Raw genomic sequence first — 19,752 nt, 5'->3', positions numbered from 1 at the left:
CAGAAGCTGCACTGCACCCCTGCACACAGCACATCTCATCAGCATCTCCCTGCAGCTATTCCCCCAGCCAGCAAAAAACCCATCCTCAGACACCAGGGGTAAGAGGGAAGTCCCAAACACAGCTCCCATTCTCCAAAGAGCATTAAGGACAAAGAAGCTGAAGGGCAATGCTGTGGCTGCAGCAACCCAAGCCAGGCTGCAGGACAGAGCTGTCCCACGGTCTCCAGACGGGGACGGCAGCGATTGTGCAACCCCTGTTGTATAATATCAGCCCTCTGTTTTTATGAACTGCTCACAGCCAGATTCAAAAAGCAGCAGCCCAGAGGAAGGGTGGTGTCAACATTACCTTTCAGTCACCCGAAAGAAAAGAGAGGGGGGGGGGGGAAAAAAGAAAGGAAAAAAAAAGAATTTGTGTTGTTCCAGCGGCTGCCCAGCCAAGCAGAGGGGGGTCCAGTCAATGCATGGCTGCTGAGCACAGCCCTGCCTGCAGCCTCCCCTCTGGCCAGCCCTGTAGAGCCTGCAGCCAAGGCAGCCTCTGAGCAGGAAACGAATTAATGGGAGCTCACTCCAGGGCTGTTCTCTCTCATGTAGCATGTCTTGGGTGGATTGTTTGAACGGCAGAGGTCACAGGCAACATACGCACATGTCGGAATGCTTGCTGCGGAGCTCAGCTTCCATTTGGGTTATAAGCTGAGAGTTTCTGCCCTTGAATCTCCTCCCTTTCCTCCAGCGCTCATTCAATGGCTTACCTCCCCGAGAAAGTGTCTGCTCAAAGCCATCCTGACAAGCAGCTGAGCAGGGTGAAAGCTCTGTGCTGAAAGGGCACGGCAGAACAGGGCAGAGCACCCCTCACACGCTGCACATCCCTGTGAGCCCCCAAAAGCTGCTCCATCATTGCTCCCTGCCAGAAGTGGTCCCAAGGGTTGGACACAGGTGCTGCTGTCAGCATGGCCAGGAGGTCCCTGGATAGCTCAAGTGAAGCTGGGGCTGAGAAGATCAAGTTTTATGCATCCCAGCTTCCTGCAGCGAGTGCTGCGTAGAACACAGCAGCAAAAGCCTGGCACAGTGCTGTCCCCAGATTCCCCACTTCAGCCCCAAATGAATCCCCACCATGCTCCTTTCTGACATCTGAAAGCTCCATGCCCTTCAGTGAACCCTTTATCACAGCTGGCTGGGTTCCCAAACCCCTTTAAGGGATGGGGGGAGCCTCTTCCCTGCACAGCTGCAGCCCAGTGGGATGGACTCAGCAGCCCAATGCTTGCATATGGGCTCATGCAGCAGCTTCACACAGCCCTGCTGCCACCTCCGTGCTGCCTGGGAGTGGGTGACCAGGAGGGCTTTGCAAAAGGAACCTTTGGGAACAGAGAGATCCATCATACCTGCAGCAGGGAGCTGAGCAGGGCAGACATCCCAGTCACACCTTTTGGACAGCAGAGCATCACCAAAGCATCTCCTCAGTGGTGTCTGTACACCCTGGAAGATTTTTCTCTGTACATCTGCAGACATGTGTTCATCTAAGCAGCTTAACAGACCAGCACAGACTGTCTGCCCAGCACAAGCCCTCTGCCTGACCATAGATAGTTGGGGCAACAGAGACCATCCCAAGAAACAGCAGCAAACAGCCACCAGAAAAACACACAGAACTACTGAACCCGCTCCATTCAGGGCTCTGGAAGCAAATACACATTTATTACTTTATGTTGTTAAGAAAAAAAAAAGATAAAATTGAAGATGACAATACCTGATCCTCCAAACTGAGTGCTTGCTAGGGTCGTGGGTCTGTTTTTTCCATTAGCCACTGGCAGGGGAAACATCTAGAAAAACAGAAAGATGAGAGAGAAAGGAGATTTCAGTCTGTGAGTTTTGCCGTGCTGCTGCAAAGAGGGGGTCAACACCGGGCAGGGAGGGGAGGGGGGGATGAGGGGAGAAAAAAGGAGTGCTTTACTGATGCAAAAACCTTTCCTCTCCTCGTGCCCCTGCTGCACACATCAGCTGCAGGAGGGCCAGGAGAGCAGCACAGCTGCGTGCAGATGCACACACACACATTCCTACGTGCACAAACTCCTGTGTACACAGCACGTCTGGTTCCTTAGGTGTGCCTGAGAGCCATCCAAGCAGCATCAGAACCCACAGCTCCTTCCCCAAGTGCTTCATTCGGACCAAAGGGCACCCAATGGGGCTGCTTTCATTCATACAACACTCCCAGGGTGATGGGCAGCACCCGGCACAGAAGCATTTAAACCCACTGTGAACGACACGAATGCATTTGGCCAACTGGGCGGCGCTGGCTGTTGGTTGCTGCACTGCTGCTGCCCTCATCCTCAACCAGGGAGCTCCCACCATCAGCAAACCTGCATGAACATTTGTGGTGCGAGCAGGGAGGCCTTCAGAAGCTGCTATTTAACATCTGAGATGCACCTGCGTGCAGCAGAAAGCTGATTCTCCTCCGCAGCCAATAAAACCAGCGGTGGGAAACGCCTGCTGAATTCACATTTTCATATCCTCTGCCACTCCAGTTACTTTCACCACCAGCCATTCCAACTGTTATTATTTTTTCACTGTGCAATGTCTGAGTAACTCCAAAGTTTAATGCTTTGAACATTAAACGATGCAACGGCAGCAGAGCTTGCAGGAAGGCAGCTCCGTGCCCTGACATCACATCACTGCTCTCTGCCCATGGCCAGAGGAGCTGCTTCATACAGAACCAGCCCAGTTACAAACGCTGGTGAGGACAAAACACAGCTACACACAGTATGGATGCAAAGAGAGCAGCGAGGAAACCAACAGCCATTCAAAAAGCAGACATTTGGGATCATAGATACGTATGCACACTGCAGGCATTATACACACTTTACATAGAGGTGTGGGTGCTGTCTGAGCGCACAGGGGCTCCCAGCAGCCCTGTACCCCCCCAGCTGCTGCCTGGGGTCTGGAGCTCTGGGGGGGCCTCTGAGAGCCTGGCCCCCACTGCTACACAAGCTTTGCTTCCTCAGGAAGTCGGGCTACAAAAGAAACCAACTCTGACAGCGCTGAGGCTCGCAGCCTGCCTCCCTCTGCAGTGCCACGGCGTTTTCTGCAAATAGCTCTGAAAGGATGGAAAGCAGAACCTGCACGGCTGCCCCGAGCTGTGCCCACCTCCATCCCTGCTACAGGGCAAGAAAGCAAAGAGGTCAAAAGCCCTTTTCCAAGAGGAGGTGCCACACGTGTGGACGCACTGGAACAGGCTGCCCAAGGAGGCTGTGGATGCCCCATCCCTGCAGGCATTCAAAGCCAGGCTGGATGTGGCTCTGGGCAGCCTGAGCTGCTGGTTGGTCACCCTGCACACAGCAGGGGGTTGGAACTGGATGAGCGTTGTGCTCCTTTTCGACCCAGGCCATTCTGTGATTCGATGCACGAGGCAAACATCACAATCACCAGCAGTGAAAACACAACAGCAAAAAAGCACCGCCGGCTCTTCGTCACGAGCGTTTCTGCTCACACGACTTGCTGATGCTGGCAGAGGAAGGCTTCGAGTGGAGAGAATGAGCAGCCTTGTTCCACTGCGCTCTGCAAAGCGGGGTCCCCCCCCGGGCAATCCCCAACCCGCAGGGATGCCCTCGCCCCCGCGGTTCCTGTCCTCCCCTCCAAGGGACCGCGGAGGAGGGAACCCCGACTGCTCGCTTTGCATCTTTTTTGAGGGCTCCCAGCATCACTTTTTGGTTTTTTTTTGGGGTGGCTGTTTTTGCTGCCAACCTGTTTTTCCACCGCAGTGTGGGCTGTGTGGAGCAGTGGGGCACAGTCACCCTCCAAGCGCCCGCCTGTGTCACTCGCAGCCCAGGTTCACCCACCCACAGCGAGTTTCCTTTCTGCTTGAAACTCAGCTTCAAAAATAAACAGGGGGAGGAAGGGGGAGGCTGGCACACACCGGGGGGACCCGGCACAGCCTCCCAGGCTCGGTAATTGGGTCATTACAGGGCCTTTGTTGGATTTGAATCCCGTCGATTTAAGCGGTTGTGTGAAATCCCCCATCTTAAGTCCTCCCCGTGCTGGATCTGACACTGCCAAAAGTGCGTCCTCGCAGCTCTGAGCCCACACTGCTGCCTTTATCACAGCATCATAGAACGGCCTGGGTTGCAAACCCCCTTTTCAACCCCCCTGCCGTGTGTGCAGGGTCACCAACCAGCAGACCAGGCTGCCCAGAGCCACATCCAGCCTGGCTTTGAATGCCTGCAGGGATGGGGCATCCGCAGCCTCCTTGGGCACTTCTCCCAGATGCAAACCCAGAGCACAAGAAACCCAAACACTCAGGAAGTCCCAGCCCCCGCGCTCCCAGCGGCGGACTCGTAAGAAAGGGAATTTGCCAGACCCAGTCACAGCACCTCATTTATTGGGCACTTCCACCGGAGCATCAGTGTTCTCACATTAAATGGCTGTTCTCACTTCCTCTGCTCTCCCACCTCCCGAATCCGGGCTGCACCGACCTCAGGGCTGAGCTCCCAACCCTAGATCTATTTTGCAGAGTGGAAGGCATCCAGCTGCTGATGCGGGGAGAAGAGGGAATTCGCTCCCTGCCGCTGCCAGCAGGATATTTCAGACGTGCTCATTCCAGACAGACCTTCCTGACTGCAGCCCCAACATCCACAGCGGCGTAAGGCAAACCTCACTTGGAACAAAAGCAGCAGTTTTATCACGGAAACGCAGATGCTGTGCCTTGGCCAGAGCTGGGCACTGGGTGCTGCTGTGCTGCAGGAGCCGCTGGAATGCTTTGGGTTCACCCTCATCTCAAGGGTTGGATCGCTTGCTGGGTGACTGCTCACCCTCTGCCCACCCTCACCGAGTCAGAACCCCGCATCCTGCAGCATATGGTTAATACTCTGCTAATAATCATGGCTGTTAACAGTGTTTCACTCCTGCCAGAGACCCAGGCTGGCACGCAGCCTCCTGCTGCTCTCCAGCTTGGCACTACGGGTGAGCCCCACAGCCAGGATTCCCACCCTACGGACCCCCATCCCCATCAGGGATCCTTCAGCCCTTCCCAGGACGTGACAACACCAGCAGCGTGGGGGCCAGGATGACCACACCAAGTACCTCCCAACACACACACACACACACACCATGTGCATCCCACACTGCAAAACAGAGCCTGGCAACTACTAGACCAAAAAAAAATAATAATAAAAATACAGCACCCAAACGAGCATCTGCAAAAAAAAAAACAAACCAGAAACAAAACAGCACAGAGCTGGCAATGGGAATCAATAGGCAGGGTGCTTTCTTGAAGCTCTCCTCCAGATTTGCAAGCCCGCTCTGGACCATGGCCAGGGAACAGTGGTGAAAGCAAGCGTACAAATTACCTGCACTTTGGGGCAATTATAGAAAGCAATTTGTTCTGAGGAGGAGGGAAGCACTGCACGGTGCACAGCCCAGAGCTGCATCAGCCCTCCCAGCCACACGCTTGGCTCCTGCTCACCCAGATGCACATCACAGATTCCTTTGGTTTTTCGCTCTCATTGTCAACTGATGGTGGTGGAAAAGCTGTAGGTGAGCGCTTTGCAGCTCAGTAATTACCTGATGTATTTATTAAAGAGTCTTAAGGCTACGAGCCTGTTCACACTGACTGCTCACAGCCCTGACCGTGCAGAGCCATGAGGCTCACTTAATGCACAGCACAGAGTGGGACCACAGCCTACAGGGGGTGAAAGGAAAGAAAAAAACAACAAAGAATCAAAGCACTGCTTTGAAGCAAAACGCCTCCAGCATCTCCAAATGCCTCCAGTTTTCCTCCATCCTTCATCAGTGGTTCAATGCTCCACTCCTGCTTATTCCAAAATACCCCATACGAATATATTTACGTACACACATTTCTGAGTGAGCTTTCTGGCCCCAAACCCTGCATCCCAATGACACAAAGCAACCCAGGACGCGGGGTGCAGCCCAACCACTCGCTAGGAAGCATTTAGTTTTTGCTCTGCATCCCACAGGAGCGCCGTTCCCATTCCCTTTACGCAGGCTCGGGGTGTGCGGAGCTGAGGGTTTGTGAAATGGACCTGGCTTAACTCCAGGCTGTGCTGGAGCCCAGCAGCCAACTGATCCCACAGGGAGGGGAATGTCTTCGAATCAGTCGCTGGCAAATGACATTTGCAGGCCCTGATCCCTCAAACGGCCGCCCCCAAACGTCGGAGCCTCAGACGAGCCCAGGACAAATTCTGGTCATTCCCCAGGTTTACACCAGCGTAGGAGGGCTGGAATTGAACCCAAATTCAACCCCTGGCTGAAGATTAGTCTCCAAGAAGAGAAATATTCAGATACAGAGGGAACGGGTCAGGACCTCTCCGTGGAATACGGCTCTCAGCATGCAAATGAAGCTGGTTTGGTAATTTGGAAATAAAGCTTCGGGTTTCTGAAAGCGAGTGGGATTTGATTTTCTTTCTTTTTTGTTAAGAGAAAAAGCAAAGCAGGAGAGGAACTAACACAGCCTGACCCCCAGCACTGCTTCAAATGGGTGCAGGGGATGGCACTGCTCAGAGCAGGACCCCAGGGACGAGAACAGGAGTAACCATGCAGCACTTCCAGCAAACCCTGAGCTCACACGTCCACCTCACCCAGTGCCCACAACACCCACAGAACATGGCACTGCTGAACAGCATCCCAACAGGACGAAGCAAACCGGACCTCTGCAAATTGCTATGACACGGGATGGAGACCTCACCTCCCCCCCAGCACACAGGGACAGGCAGACACCTCAGCCCTACAAAAGCTCCCACTGCTCAACCTCACCAAAACGCTGCCACGCTTCAGCACTTCCCACAGGCACAACAAGCACAGTGGGTGCCCCTCATTTTGCTGCCATTTCCCTCCTTTCCTCTCCCTCAAGGTGCAACAAAACCCAGCCCGGGGCCGGGTGCCCCCAGCCCCCCCAGCAGCAGCACTGAGGCCGCTCCTCCCATTGAGCTGCTTTCTCTATCTCTGCAGCACCAAGGCTTATCTTAAAAGCAAGACACGAGCTGTGAGCACCCTGAGGGTGCAGCCCACAACCGAGGAACCCAACAGAGTTATTCTCCTTTGAACGCAGCTCTCCCCTCTGCAGTTACACCTGCCAGCCCTGCTGTAGCACGATGTGCAGAACGCCATACGTCACCAAACACTGGGCACAAACCCTGGCCAAGCTCTGTGGGACTTCTCTTCCCCCTGAGCTGCACACATCCCCATATGGGGGAACTTTTAGGTCCTGTTTCTTTGAAAAACAGCGCTCAAAACGCAGCTGAAGGTTTCCAGGCTACAGAAAAGCAGAGAGAGGGGAACACGAGTGCCTGAGTCCTGCTGAAATCATGAGCTGGAGAGCTTGGATACATTTCAAACTGAGATAGAATAACCTGCGGGAGCAAAAGTTTAATAGTCTGGGGTTGGGGAGAGGAAAAAAAAAAGGCTGATTGATCGGCTACTGAACTTACAGCTCTGCATCAGGTCCACAGCCAGGGCGGCAGCAGCAGCCACCCAGCACTCTGCACCATCAGCACCAACACGGAGCTCGCTGCCTTACATTGCCCTCGAATTTCCCATCTGAAAAAGCACCTCTGAGTGCTCCCTGCGAGGAAACACCACGCTTGGAAGGGGAAAGTGAGGGTTGGGGGGGGGTTGGGGGGTGAGGGGAGGGACCAGGAGGGGCAGCAGTTTCGCTTTAACTTAAAAATAAACAAGTTGCAGCACATGTGCACGCACACAAACAGGGCACATCTGAAACCCATCATGTCCAATTTACAGGCTCACATTTCCTCCCCTTCCCAGCTCCCTCCCCACAGCCCCGGGCCCTTTAAAGCCCCCCCGGGCGCCTTCGCTCACCATACTGAAGTCCAGCAGGTCACTGAGCTCTTTGTCTGTCCCAACTGCAGCCATTCTCTGCTGCTGCTGATTCATACTCCCACAGACTCAACAGTGGCAGTCCTAGAGAAAGCAAGGGGGAGGGGAAAGAGATATTTTAATGACTGGAGCCAACCACCCACCCCATTGATGAATATTTAAAAAAGACAGAGAGAGAGAGAAAAGGGAAAGAAAACACAACTCCAATGCACGTTCCCAACACACAGAGGCTGCGGGCAGAGCCTTCACACAGCACCCAGCACAGGAACAAGAGCTCTATTGACCAGACACACTTGGATGTTGGTTTTTTGCTGCCAATTGCACTCGTTTGGGCCAATTCTGTTCTTGGCGTGCGGCGAATGAAGGGGAAAAAAAGAAGAAAAGGGGAGGAGGGGAGGGGGGGGAAAACAAGTGAACTCGTTTATCAAAGGGTTCAGGGTGAGTTATCACTCGGGTGCTTGTCTGGCTTGGCTCGCCTTGTGCTTCCCCCTCTTCTGGTGCTTCTCCTTGCCCAGTTATAAAAATGAGAAAGAAGGAAAAGCAAAACAACAAAAAACCCAAAGGTCTGAACTTCTGGCTGCCTCCCTGAGGCTGCTGAGCACCTGCAGCTGTGCTCACGGGGATGCCCTGAGCAGGGAGGAGCAAAGCCCGGCCCCCCTCCCAAAAAGAGGAGAAAGAAAAGAAAAAGAAAAAGCAGTTTTCAGACAGCGTTGCAAAAACAGAACCCTTCGGGCATCCTGGTGAAACGGGTAAATGTTCTTCTTCCAAATTTACAGGTTGTTATTATTATTATTTATTATTTTTGCCCCTAAAGGGGAGATTGATCCTTTTGGAGGAGTCACTGCAATAGAAAAACATTTCCTTGGGAGGGAGGCAGGGGTCTGGGAGGAGATGAAAGATCCCTTTTTTTTTTTCTTTATTTTTTTTTATTGCCCCCTTTCTACCCCCCCCCCCCATTTTAGGAACTCATTCATGGCTATAAAGGGCAGCTGGCCAATGCATTTAACTCATTAATCATAAGGGTAAAAAAAAAAAAAGGATGAAGGAGAAGAAAAAAAGAGACAACTGCATGCAGCCCAAAGTGTTTGTGGGGCCGCAGCCACATTGCAATGAAGTTTTATACTAAAAAAAAAATAAAATAAACCCAACACAACAAAATAAAACCAGCGAAACCAGCACAGGAAAGCTTCCATCACTAAATTAACAATAAAAAAATAATAATTTAAAAAAAAAAATAATTAAAAAAAAGGGATTGGGGGGGGGGGGGGGGTTGTGTAAGGATGTTACTTTTAGAGCACCTACACCCGCTGGACACAGGGACCCCCCCCAGGACCCCCCCCCAAGTACAACTTTAACAACGCAGCCCACCGTTCAGTCTGCTCCTTCATTTTCTTTCTCCCCTTTTTTTTTTTTCTCTCCTTTTCTCCCGCTCCTTTAAAAAAAAATCTGCCCTTTCCCTGTCTATTTTCTTTAATTATTGCTTTTTAATCATTTTCCTCTCTCCACTTTTCCCCCCATCCCCCTTTACTTTCAGCCCAAAGCTGCGTCCCGGGACGCCCAGCCCTGCCCTCTCCCGGCTCTCTCCGCTCCCGCAGCAGCACAAAGGCTGGAGAACAGCCCGGGGGGGTCCCTGGATTGGATGGGGGGGGGGCTTTAAAGCACCCCAAAACCTCTCATCAATACTACACTCAGCGCCCCCCCCAAACTTGTGATGGGGCACAAAGAGCTGGGACTCAGGCCTAAGCTGGGTGGGAGCTCAACCTAGAAAGGAAAAGGTGGGGGGGGGGTGTCATATCGCCTTGTGGACCCCCCAGTTCCTATAAGGCCAACCCAGGGTGGGGGTCCCGATCCTCGCGCTGTATTGGGAGACCCAAAAAGCCGCCCCCCCCCCCCCCCCCCAAAAACCCCAAATCACTCCCAAGCTGTGCTAAGGCCCAACCGGACCCCCCCCCCCCCCCCCCATAACCCCATCGTGTGCGTGTGGGGGGGGGGGGGGGGGGAGATCACAACAACCGCTCCCCCAGCCTAGAGGGCCCCCCCCCCCACCTCCTGCACAACTTTCCAAGAGGGGCACAGAGATCCCCGCCCCCCCCCAGTCCTACAGATGGGGGAGATGAATTTGGGGGGGGAGGTGGCTTTTAAACTCTATATGCAGGACTGCTCGAAGAAGAGGAGCTGCCCCCCCCCCCCCCCCCCCCCCCACACACACAAACACATCGCTCACGGGGACTCGAATGGGTTTATAGGGGGTTCTTCCCCTTTTCCCCCCCCCCCCCCCCCCGGGGCTCGGCCGAACTCTGCGGACAATGGAGCTCCGGACTGGGGGGGGGGGGGGGGGGAATAGAAGTTGGCGGCCGTCCCGTTTCACGGCTGAACACCAGGAGGTTGGGGGGAGAGGGGGGAGGAGGAGGGTGGGGGGAGGTGAAAGGAGGGGGGGGGGGGGCACAGCGTAGATATTATTGTTGTTTTTTTTTTTAATTTATTTATTAAAAAAAAAAAATCGTTTCTTAACGTCCGTTTGTTTTATTACCTTTTCCTGGACCGAACCGAGCCCGCGGTGCGTGTGCGCGGGGAGGAGCGGCGGCCGGGCATGAAGAGTCCCGCGGAGCTCAGGGCCCCGTTCCGGGCCCGGTGCGGGGCCGGCGGGCGGCGGCGGCTCCTATTGTTCTGCGCCGCCGGCGGGGTACGGCGCAGCGAAGCGGCGCGCTGAGCTCCGGCCCGGGCGGCGCGTGCGCCCCGGCCCGCCCCGCGCCCCCGCCCCCGGCGCGCCGGGCCCCAGCGCAACCACCCCCCCCTTCTCTCTTCCCTCCCTCCCTCCGAGCGACTGAGCAGAGGCGCGAAGCCACGCCCCTTTTGACTCCTCCCTCCGCCGTATCCCTCCGCCGTTCTGAGAGTTCGAGGGGCTGGCGATGGGAAGGAGTTGTTGGCGGCCGCGTTTTGAGCTGCGTGGGGGAGGAGTGGTGGAAGGGGAGGGGGGGGGAGTGGTTTCTGTGAGGCTGAGCGTTGTCTCTGCGGGGAGGGCTGGGACTATGTTTTACGGCGGAGGGAGACTGATAGCCCACTGACTCGTAACCGGAAAATGGAGTGATGAACCGCGAGGAGTTGTCCAATAGAAAGCCTCGTCGCTCTGAGTGGCGGGTTATTCAGCCAACCGGACAGCGCGTTACTCACGCCCCGCCCACCGAGCAATGCGCCGTTTCGGGGCGGCCGCTGGTTCGTGTCGCCGCCCGCACCTCCCGCAGAGCTCGGGCGGGCGGGTGTTGGTTGCGCTGCGCTCGTTGTTTGGGCCCGTTACCGTGCGAGCTGCCGTGTCTCTCTCCAGCGCCATCCGTTCGTGGTTCCTCGAGTCCAAATCGCCCTTCTCGGCTAGTCCCGCAGGCCTGTGCCCATCAGAGCCTCGTGGGATGGCTGCCCCTCAGCTCAGCCCTTCACCCGCGCTGTGTGTGCTGACACGAGGCAATGAAACCTTCCCCTCGCACAGCTCCATCCTCCTGCTTTCCCTGTCAGCAATGTCGATTAAACCTCAGAGCTGCTGCCTTACCCTGCTGTGCGCATTTCCCACCCCAAAGTTTGGCTGCGGCTGCAGTGGAGCCTTTTCTCAAGGCCGGCTGCGATGCTGGGGGCTGCAGTGTTGGGGCTGCAATGCTGGGGGCTGCAACTGGGAGCTGCAGTGCTGGGGGCCGGTGATGCTGAGGGGCAAATCATTGCCTCACGTTGCACACCTGGAGCCAGAGGAGTGCAACTGTCCCGTAGGGCTTGTGGCAGAGCTCTGAGGCACTGAGGACGTGCTGTGGGGTGAGCTTTGCTGCAGTGGGCTGAGCAGATCCATGCAATGGTGGAGCAGTAAAAGCCCAAACCCCTCCTGGGGTTGCAGACCCAAGCAATGGCCCTTGGGTTTTGGCCATGGGAGGGATGCTCGCTGCTCCTCACCCAGCAGAACTGTGCATTTTCTGCTCTGGGCATTGCCCTGCGTTATGTTTTCGTCTGTGCATGGGTGGATGGCAGCGAGCTGTGGGCCGGGCCGTATCCCAGGGCTGGAACTGTTGTCCCTTCCACTGGTGACTCTTGGAGCTGCCACTTTTGGGGCCACTTTAGCCCCAGTCCACCATCAGAGCAGGGAGGGGACAGGAGAGACACCAGTGGGGTGGCAAGGAGGTTTGGGACACAGAGGAGACAAAGGGGCTCGGATGCTCCGTGGGCTCACACTGGATCCTGGTGTCTTTAAGCAACGAGCTGGGCTTCATATTTGCATTTAGTCACACTGTGAGTCAGACATTCCAGCCCCGGCTGCCGAAATACCTCAGCTCTGACTCCTTATTTCCCACTGCAACCTTTTTTTTTTCTTCTTCTTCTTTTTTCTTCTTTTTCTTTTTTTCTTTCCTCCTTCTCTTTCCCTTCCTCCTCTTTTTTCTTCCCTTTCTCACCTTTTTTTTTCCTTTTTTTTTTTTTTTTTCTTTCCTCTCACTCTTTTCTTCAGGTCCACCCCATTTGGAAGGTAGATTGAGGGGCAAACAGGGAGACGTGAGGACAGGGCTGGGTGGGCTTTGGAGGCTGCATTTTCCCTACTGCAAATAGGGAGTTGGGTCCCATCGGGGACCCCTGACATAAAGGGGTCCAACAATAACGGCGAGCAAGCAGAGCACGCCCTGAAGCCATTGGCACGGCAGCAGTCTGAGCAATAGGGGGTGGCAATGGGGGGATGCAGGATGGGACCCCCACCCCTGGACCCCTCAGAGCGGGGGCTGGGAAGGAGCTATGTGGAGTATTTGGAGAGAAAGGCGGTTCTGTGCTCGGTTTCCTGAATGATGCATTCCACATGGGGTTGCATCACGCACAGCTGTTACATCACTTTAGCCAGGAAATTTAAAACAAGTGGTCTGGGCTGGAAATGAGGGGGGGTTAATTATTATTTATGGACAACAACAACAACAGAGAGAAAGGAAAAGAAAAAAAAAAGCCCTCAAAACACTTTTTTTTTTTTCTTCCTGTTTTGTTTTTTTTTGTTGTCTTTGCTTAAGAAACAGAACAAAACCCCAAGCCTCCCTCCATTCCAGCTGCTTTGTCCCCATCTCCTGCCCTATGTGATGGCTGTGGCCTTGGGGCTCATGCTGGCCATGCAGGGATCCCATATCCACGCTGTCCCCAAGGGTGTCCCCTCCATCCTAATCTCCTCCATCCCATGTGGACAACTCCATCCCAACCATGGGCTTATCAGTGGGTCAACACCGACCCTTTCCCACCCCATTTCCCTCTTTCTCTCCTGTCTGTGGGCACCACTCTGTGCCCTTCCTCTCGTCACACCCCTCATCTTCCTCCCCTCCCTGTATGCTGGGGTGCAGCGTGGAATGGGGGGCGGGGGGTTGAGATGGAAACTTCGGAGGGGGGATTTTAGCTGTGCAAAACCCTGCAAATGGTGAAAAAATGCAAAAACCATTCAGCAAAATATCGACCTGATGGTGACAAAGCCTCCAACCCCTTTGGCTCAGGCGGCGGGGCGGGGAGGTGACAGTGGTCTGTGCCACATCTCTGTGCCCTCCAAGATGCCACTTCTCTTTTGAACGCTGATGTTTTTTATTGTTGGGTTGGTTTGTTTGTTTGTTTATTTTTCCCAGCCCATTGCAGCCTTGTGGTCTCGGGTTTGGGTGGTCCCCAAACTGTGACTTTCGGATGTTGAGGTGCTGAGGATGCCTCCATCCTCCCCAAGGTGACACCCGGAGCGCAGCACCTGGGGATGCTCCACATCCTTCCTATTGCCATCCTTCACGGAGGGATGGAAAAGCTGCTTTCAAATAAACAACAACCAAAGAAAGACGTGGGGCTGTGAGTGAGCTCTCGGGGCGGAAACACGGCGTCCCCAACCCCAGCAGGGCCCCCCCTGCATCACGCAGTGCCTGCAGCCCAGGATAGCATCCGCCCACAGGCAGGAAACCCGCGGCGCTTTCGCCTGCGTGGGGGCTCGGGGAATCTCCTCGGAATGGAAAGAAGTTGCACCCCTGTACCCAGCACTGCCTGGGTGGGGAGAACCTCAGCTTGCACGGGAGGGACAGCACGAGGTTCCCCCGGTTCTGTGTTTTGGGGTGGTGAGCTCTGCCTGGAGGGGTTCAGGTTGTGCGGACCTCGATGGGATGTGGGGAAGAGAGGAAGGGTGGATGGGGACTGATGGTCGTCATGGGATTGTGGGGATGGGGGTGCAGCGATGTGTGTGGGTGCTCTGCCTGGGATGTGGGTGCTCCCCGTGGCTGGGACAGGGCTGACAGTGCTCTGCCTGCATTTCTGCTGCCCTCGTGCATCGCTTTGGGTGCTGGGCGAGCATCAGTGGGTGAGAAACCCTTTTTCTTCTCTGCCTCTGTGTTTTTCCTCCTCCTGGCTCAGGGAGGTGGCCTGAGCCCCTCTGCGGAGCACACAGGGTAATGCTCAAACAGAGACATGAATGTGGGGGGGATGACACCAGCTGGGGGGGCACAGCCCCATTGGGAAACACAGCACCAAAGTGGGAGAAAACAGAGCACTGTGGTGGGTGAAGCTCAAGAAAAGTGCCTGAAAATGGAGAATTCCAGAGCTTGGAAGAGCCAGGCTCCCCATGGGGACACAGGGACCTCGGTGCAGAGGGGGCAGAGCACAAAGCTGGTGGCTTTTGGGGACCCAATGGGGGATTTCCCTGCTGTCCCCAGATTTCTGAGTGGGTTTTGTGCTCTCATGTCAAGTTTCAGGAGGAACAGAAATCGCCCTGGTTTCTTATAACCTTACTGAGCACCCAATGGCCACAGCCATGGGATGGGGGAGAGCCCTATTGCAGTGGGAGCAGGATCCGACCCCAAAACCCCATATGGAAGGGTTACAGACTCACTCCCCAGCAAGGGGCTGAGGCTGGCTGTGGGCTGGCATGACACGAGCCTGCATCTCAGAGCAGAGGATGCTGCAGGCTGGGGGAAAACTGTGGCCCCAAATTGTTTCTTGTGGGGTACAGGGATCCCACCCTCACTCTGTATCATGCCAGGCTGCAGCTGTGTCCCCACTGTCACAGCCCTGTTCTCTTTTGCTTCCCTGGTGCCAATGCGTGCATGGGAGGGGGGGGACCTGACAGCAAGGGTAAAATCGGAGCTTGGGAACCCTGTGGGCTCACGTTACTTTGGTGAGAAGGAGGAGAAACAGAAAGTCCTGGGAGGGATGGGATGTCCTGGGGAGATGCTTGGGGGGCAGCCAGTCCCTATTGGCATCCCCAGGTCTCTGCACCCCAAAGCCACCCCTGAGCCAACCTCCTCCACTCGCAGCGTTTTGGGGCCGGGGGGGGGAGGAGGGGGGGGAGGGCACAGGAAGGCAGCTTAACTGCAAGCATGGGTGAAATGTAGGGCAGCCCCATCTGTCAGGCTGCTCCCGTTTGGATCTGACTGCAGTGCCTCCCCCCCACCCCCTGCATCCCATCCACCTCCTGCATCCCATCCACCTCCTGCATCCCATCCACCTCCTGCATCCCATCCACCCCTGCATCCCATCCACCTCCTGCATCCCATCCACCCCTGCATCCCATCCACCTCCTGCATCCCATCCACCTCCTGCATCCCATCCACCTCCTGCATCCCATCCACCCCCTGCATCCCATCCACCCCTGCATCCCATCCATCCCCTGCATCCCACCCCATTCCCTGCATCCCTCCCACCTCTGCAACCTCCCCACCCCCTGCATCCCTCCCAGTCCCTACATCCCATCCCGCTCTGGGGTGCTTTGTTCAGGCACAAAGCACTTATTTGGGTACTGGGGGGGGGATTGCCCTTATTGAACCCTGGTTGCCCCCATTGTTCCCATGGACAACCCAATCCCAGGCTCTCCTCCAACACTCCCCTTATTTTTGGTCGCTTTCTCCTCATGTGTGCTTTTGGGAAAACTCCAGGGCAGAGATTTAGGGGCATTCATGGTGCTTTTACTCAAAACTGAGTGCCTCGGGAGGGCACCAACCCCATGACAGAAACCCAAACTCTTTGGCCCCACAGATCCCCTGCAGAGGGACGGCTCTATGGCACCCACAGCACTTGGCTCACACTGTGCTATAGGGCAAAAAGCAGCACAGAACCCTCTGCCCTGACACCAGCTCTGCTTGCAGCTCCGTGCTGAACGAAACGGTGCCATTTCATCAACCCAGGGTTGAAGGACAGAAATTTGCCTGAAATTAAAGGATGCACCGCTGTGTGCGTGTAGCCCGGCACGGCGGGGGCACGAGGTTTGCTGTGACCTCAGTTTAACTTGGCAGCCGTCAGACAGTTTTATCTTATCTCTGCATCACACTGCGTGTGTGGAGCGAGCGGGTGCCAAGTGAACGGCGTTCCCCGGCCCTGTGTGCTGGGGCACTGTGCTGCTGCACTAATGCATGGGGCCGGGGGGGTTCTCATCCCCGTCCTCACCCCATCCCCATCTCATTCCCACCCCCATCCCCATCCCATCCCCATCCCATCTCCATCTCATCCTCATCACCATCCTTATCCTCATCCCCATCTTCACCCCATCCCCATCCCATCCCATCCCCATCCCCATCCCATCTCCATCTCATCCTCATCGCCATCCTTATCCTCATCCCCATCTTCACCCCATCCCCATCTTCACCCCATCCCCATCTTCACCCCATCCCCATCTCATTCCCACCCCCATCCCCATCCCCATCCTCACCCCCATCCCATCCCCATCCCCTTCCCCATCCCATCCCCATCCTCACCCCATCCCCATCTCTCTCCCCATCCCCATCTCACCCTCACTGCCATCCTCATCTCATTCCCATCTCCGTCCCCATCTCAATCCCATCCCATCCCCATCTCATCCCCATCTCATTCCCATCCCCATCCTTCTCCCATCCCATCTCCATCTCATCCTCACCCCCACCCTCACCACATCCCCATTCCTATCCCTCTCCCCCATCTCCATCTCACCCTCACTGCCATCCCTCTCTCATCCTCATCCTCATCCTCATCCTCATCCTCATCCTCATCCCATCCCATCTCATCCCATCGCCATTCTCATCTCATTCCCATCCCCATCCTTGTCCCATTCCATTTCCAATTCATCCTCATCCACATCGTCACCCCATCCCCTCCCCCATCTTACCCTCACTGCCATCCCCATCCTCATCCCATCCCATCCCATCCCATCCCATCCCATCCCATCCCCATCTCACCCCCATTATCACCCTTATCCTCATCCCCACCCAGTCCCCATCCCCATATCATCCCCCACAGAAGGGAGGTGGGATGCAGGCACCCCTGCCCCTATCTCCATATGCTGATGTTGCTGGGGTTTCCCAGGGCTGTGAGTAGCACGGATGGGATGCTTGGGGCAGTCTGCAGTGCTTGGATCTGATTCCATTGCCACACATCTCACTGCCCCCATGAGAAAGCACTGATGCAAAAGGTGCTCCAACAGGAGGACGTTCCCCTGATTTCAGTCTCACTGCTTTCCCTCTCCTGGTGGCTTTCAAAAGCACAATTGACCTCCTTTCCCCTGCAACAGAGGAAGGAGATGGGGATGGGGAGCCCAAGGGAAGCAGTCCCTGCTCCATGCTGTTAGCTCTGCCCCGTGCTGTGTCCCCACAAACCACACGGGGAGGATGCGCTGCTGGATTTGTCCTTTATTTTCCTGCAGCACCCTCAGCCCTCGCTGTGCCCTGTGGTTTCTCTACCTGCTCCTGGAGGCCCAGGGATGGGGACGGCACTGCAGGCAGGATGTCACCTTAAACCTCAAGAGGGGGAGGGCGGTGGGGGGGGGGGGGAGGGGGTTGCGAGTCACTCTTTGTAAACATAGGGGCTGCTTTACTAACCAACCTCTTCCAACATCTAACCAACAGCCACATTGGGATCCCTTGTCCCCATGGGGAAGGGGGTGGTGGTGACACAAGGACATCCCCTTCCCTTGGGGCCAGCACTCTGAGCCTCCTGTCCCACCCGGATGCAGGGATACCACAGTGACCCCTCAGGTGAGGGTGGGCTCTGCGTTAGGGCCAGCAATTCAGCTCCAGCTGCAGCTCTGTGTGTGCAAGAGATGGGCTGAGCCCTCTTTGCCAGAATTCACCACTGCCAAAGGGGAGAAAGCCCCCACGCACCCCCACGGCACCCACGTGTGCCTGCACCCACAAGGTGCCCCTCTCCCCAGGAATGGGACACTCAAGGTTCCCCCCCCCACCCGCACCCCTCTCCACCCCATTGCTGACTTCAGTGGGGATGTGCAGCTTTCCGGCTCTGCAGGTGTGCAGGGGAGGGGGGGGGGCTCAGAGTAGTGGGGGAGGGGGCTGGGAGTGCAGCATGGGGGGGGGTTGGTTTTGTGCCTTGTGAAAGGGACGCTGACACTGCTGTGGGGATGGGATGGGGATGGACATGAGGATGGGGATGGAGATGAGGAGGACAGAGGCAGGGATGAAGATGAGGATGAAGATGAAGGGTATGGGATGAAGGGGATGCAGATGAGGATGAAGATGAAGGGGATGGGGATGAAGATGAGGGTGAGGAGGATGAAGACAAGGATGAGGACAATGAGGATGAGAACAAAAGTGAGGATGATGAGGACGAGGATGAGGGTGAGGACGAGGGCAGTCCTACCGGGGACAGCAGCTGCCACCCACCCTGTCCCTTTCCAGCCCTGCCTTCCTTCCACCTTTCCACCCCCAGTTCCCATCAGCACAGGGCAGGGAGGTCTCTTCCCCCTGGGGAGGGTGGCCCAGGATGTGAACCAGCTCATCTCCAACCCTTTGGTCACCCTCCCCATTGCGGCACGGGGCCATGGGAAGGGACTGAGGCTTCCCGAGGCTTCAAGCGAGAAAACAAAAACAACCCAACAAATTCTTTTTCTTGCCTCAACCACAGGGGTGCCAAAACGAAGCCGCTTTCCTCCCCTCCAACCCACCCCCCCCCAACCTGCTGCCTCCACCACAGCAATGACAATGACAGCTGCAGGGGTTGCGGGCGTCCCTTCCCCCCCTTCTTCCGCACCCATCCATCCCCCCATGTCCCCATCCCCCCCCCTTACAACCTCTTACAACCCCCTACAACCCCCTGCAGCCCCCCGCAGCCCCCCGAGCCTTTCGGCTGACATTTGAAAAATGCCAGGCTGAGATGGGAGCCGGCAGCTGCAGGGTGGCACGCGGCCAACGATGGCGTTTTGGGTGCGTTTTCGGTTCGTTTTCCGCTGGCGTGAAAGGGGAAAGCTGCACCCCCACCTTCCATCGTCCCCCCCTGTATCAAAGCAGAGGGTTTGGAGCTCTTTGCCGGGGGTTTTTGATGGGATGGAGATGGTGAACAGGGGGGGCTGACTCGTGGTGGTGTCCCTCTGGTGCCTGTGTGCCTTGCCATAGGGCACGGTGGTGCCCTGCTGTCACATTGTGGCTCTGGGGTCACCCGTGGGGAGGGATGGACAAAATGCTGTTTATACAGGGTGGGATGGGGGCGTCCTGGGGGGCTCAGGGTCTGTGTCCCTATATGCTGGGGAGGGTGCTGGGTTCCTGCCCCGTATTGCAGACCCATCGGGAGGCACAGCACCAAGTGAAAGCCTCTCTTATTGGGGTGTCCCTATCCCTGCTGGGACACCACAGAGATGGAGACAGCCCCAGCGCAGGGCTTGGGGTTGGCATCACCTTGGAGACATCACTGATGCCTGTTGGATGCAGAATGGAGGAGCAGAGGGTACCCACAGGTATTCCATCCCCTGGTGCCACCGTGCCTTGGGGTGCATGCAGGATGGGGACGTTTTGCCCTCTGCCCTCCTCCATCCAAGGGACAGCAGCACGCGGCAAGGACGGCCCTTCGTTCCTCATATTTTATATTCATGTAAGCAACATAAATCCGCCTGGCTGCTCTTTCCCTGACAATAGAATTCATTATGATGGAAATATCCTCCGGAGGACTGCGGCTTAATTACCTCCTGATTTGCATTTTTGCATATTA

The 19,752-nt window shown here is 55.9% G+C and overlaps 1 protein-coding gene across 18 annotated transcripts in view; it reads right to left on the bottom strand.

Annotated features, from left to right (window-relative positions):
* Nucleotides 1-10,570, bottom strand: part of TCF3 (transcription factor 3) — a 57,180-nt gene extending 46,610 nt beyond the window's left edge. For all 18 annotated transcript variants that reach the window (XM_052702756.1, XM_052702759.1, XM_052702760.1 and 15 more), the window contains exons 1-3: nucleotides 10,367-10,570; nucleotides 7,819-7,920; nucleotides 1,742-1,814 (exon numbers count right to left, since the gene is read on the bottom strand). In XM_052702756.1, coding sequence (XP_052558716.1) covers nucleotides 1,742-1,814; nucleotides 7,819-7,893 — 148 coding nt within the window. In that variant the 5' untranslated portion in view covers nucleotides 7,894-7,920; nucleotides 10,367-10,570. The remainder of the gene's footprint in view (nucleotides 1-1,741; nucleotides 1,815-7,818; nucleotides 7,921-10,366) is intronic.
* Nucleotides 10,571-19,752: the final 9,182 nt, after the last annotated feature.

This window comes from Tympanuchus pallidicinctus, unplaced genomic scaffold, assembly GCF_026119805.1.
Source record: "Tympanuchus pallidicinctus isolate F22 unplaced genomic scaffold, pur_lepc_1.0 scaffold46, whole genome shotgun sequence".
NCBI lineage: Eukaryota > Metazoa > Chordata > Aves > Galliformes > Phasianidae > Tympanuchus > Tympanuchus pallidicinctus.
This window is presented reverse-complemented; position numbering and strand designations above follow the sequence as displayed.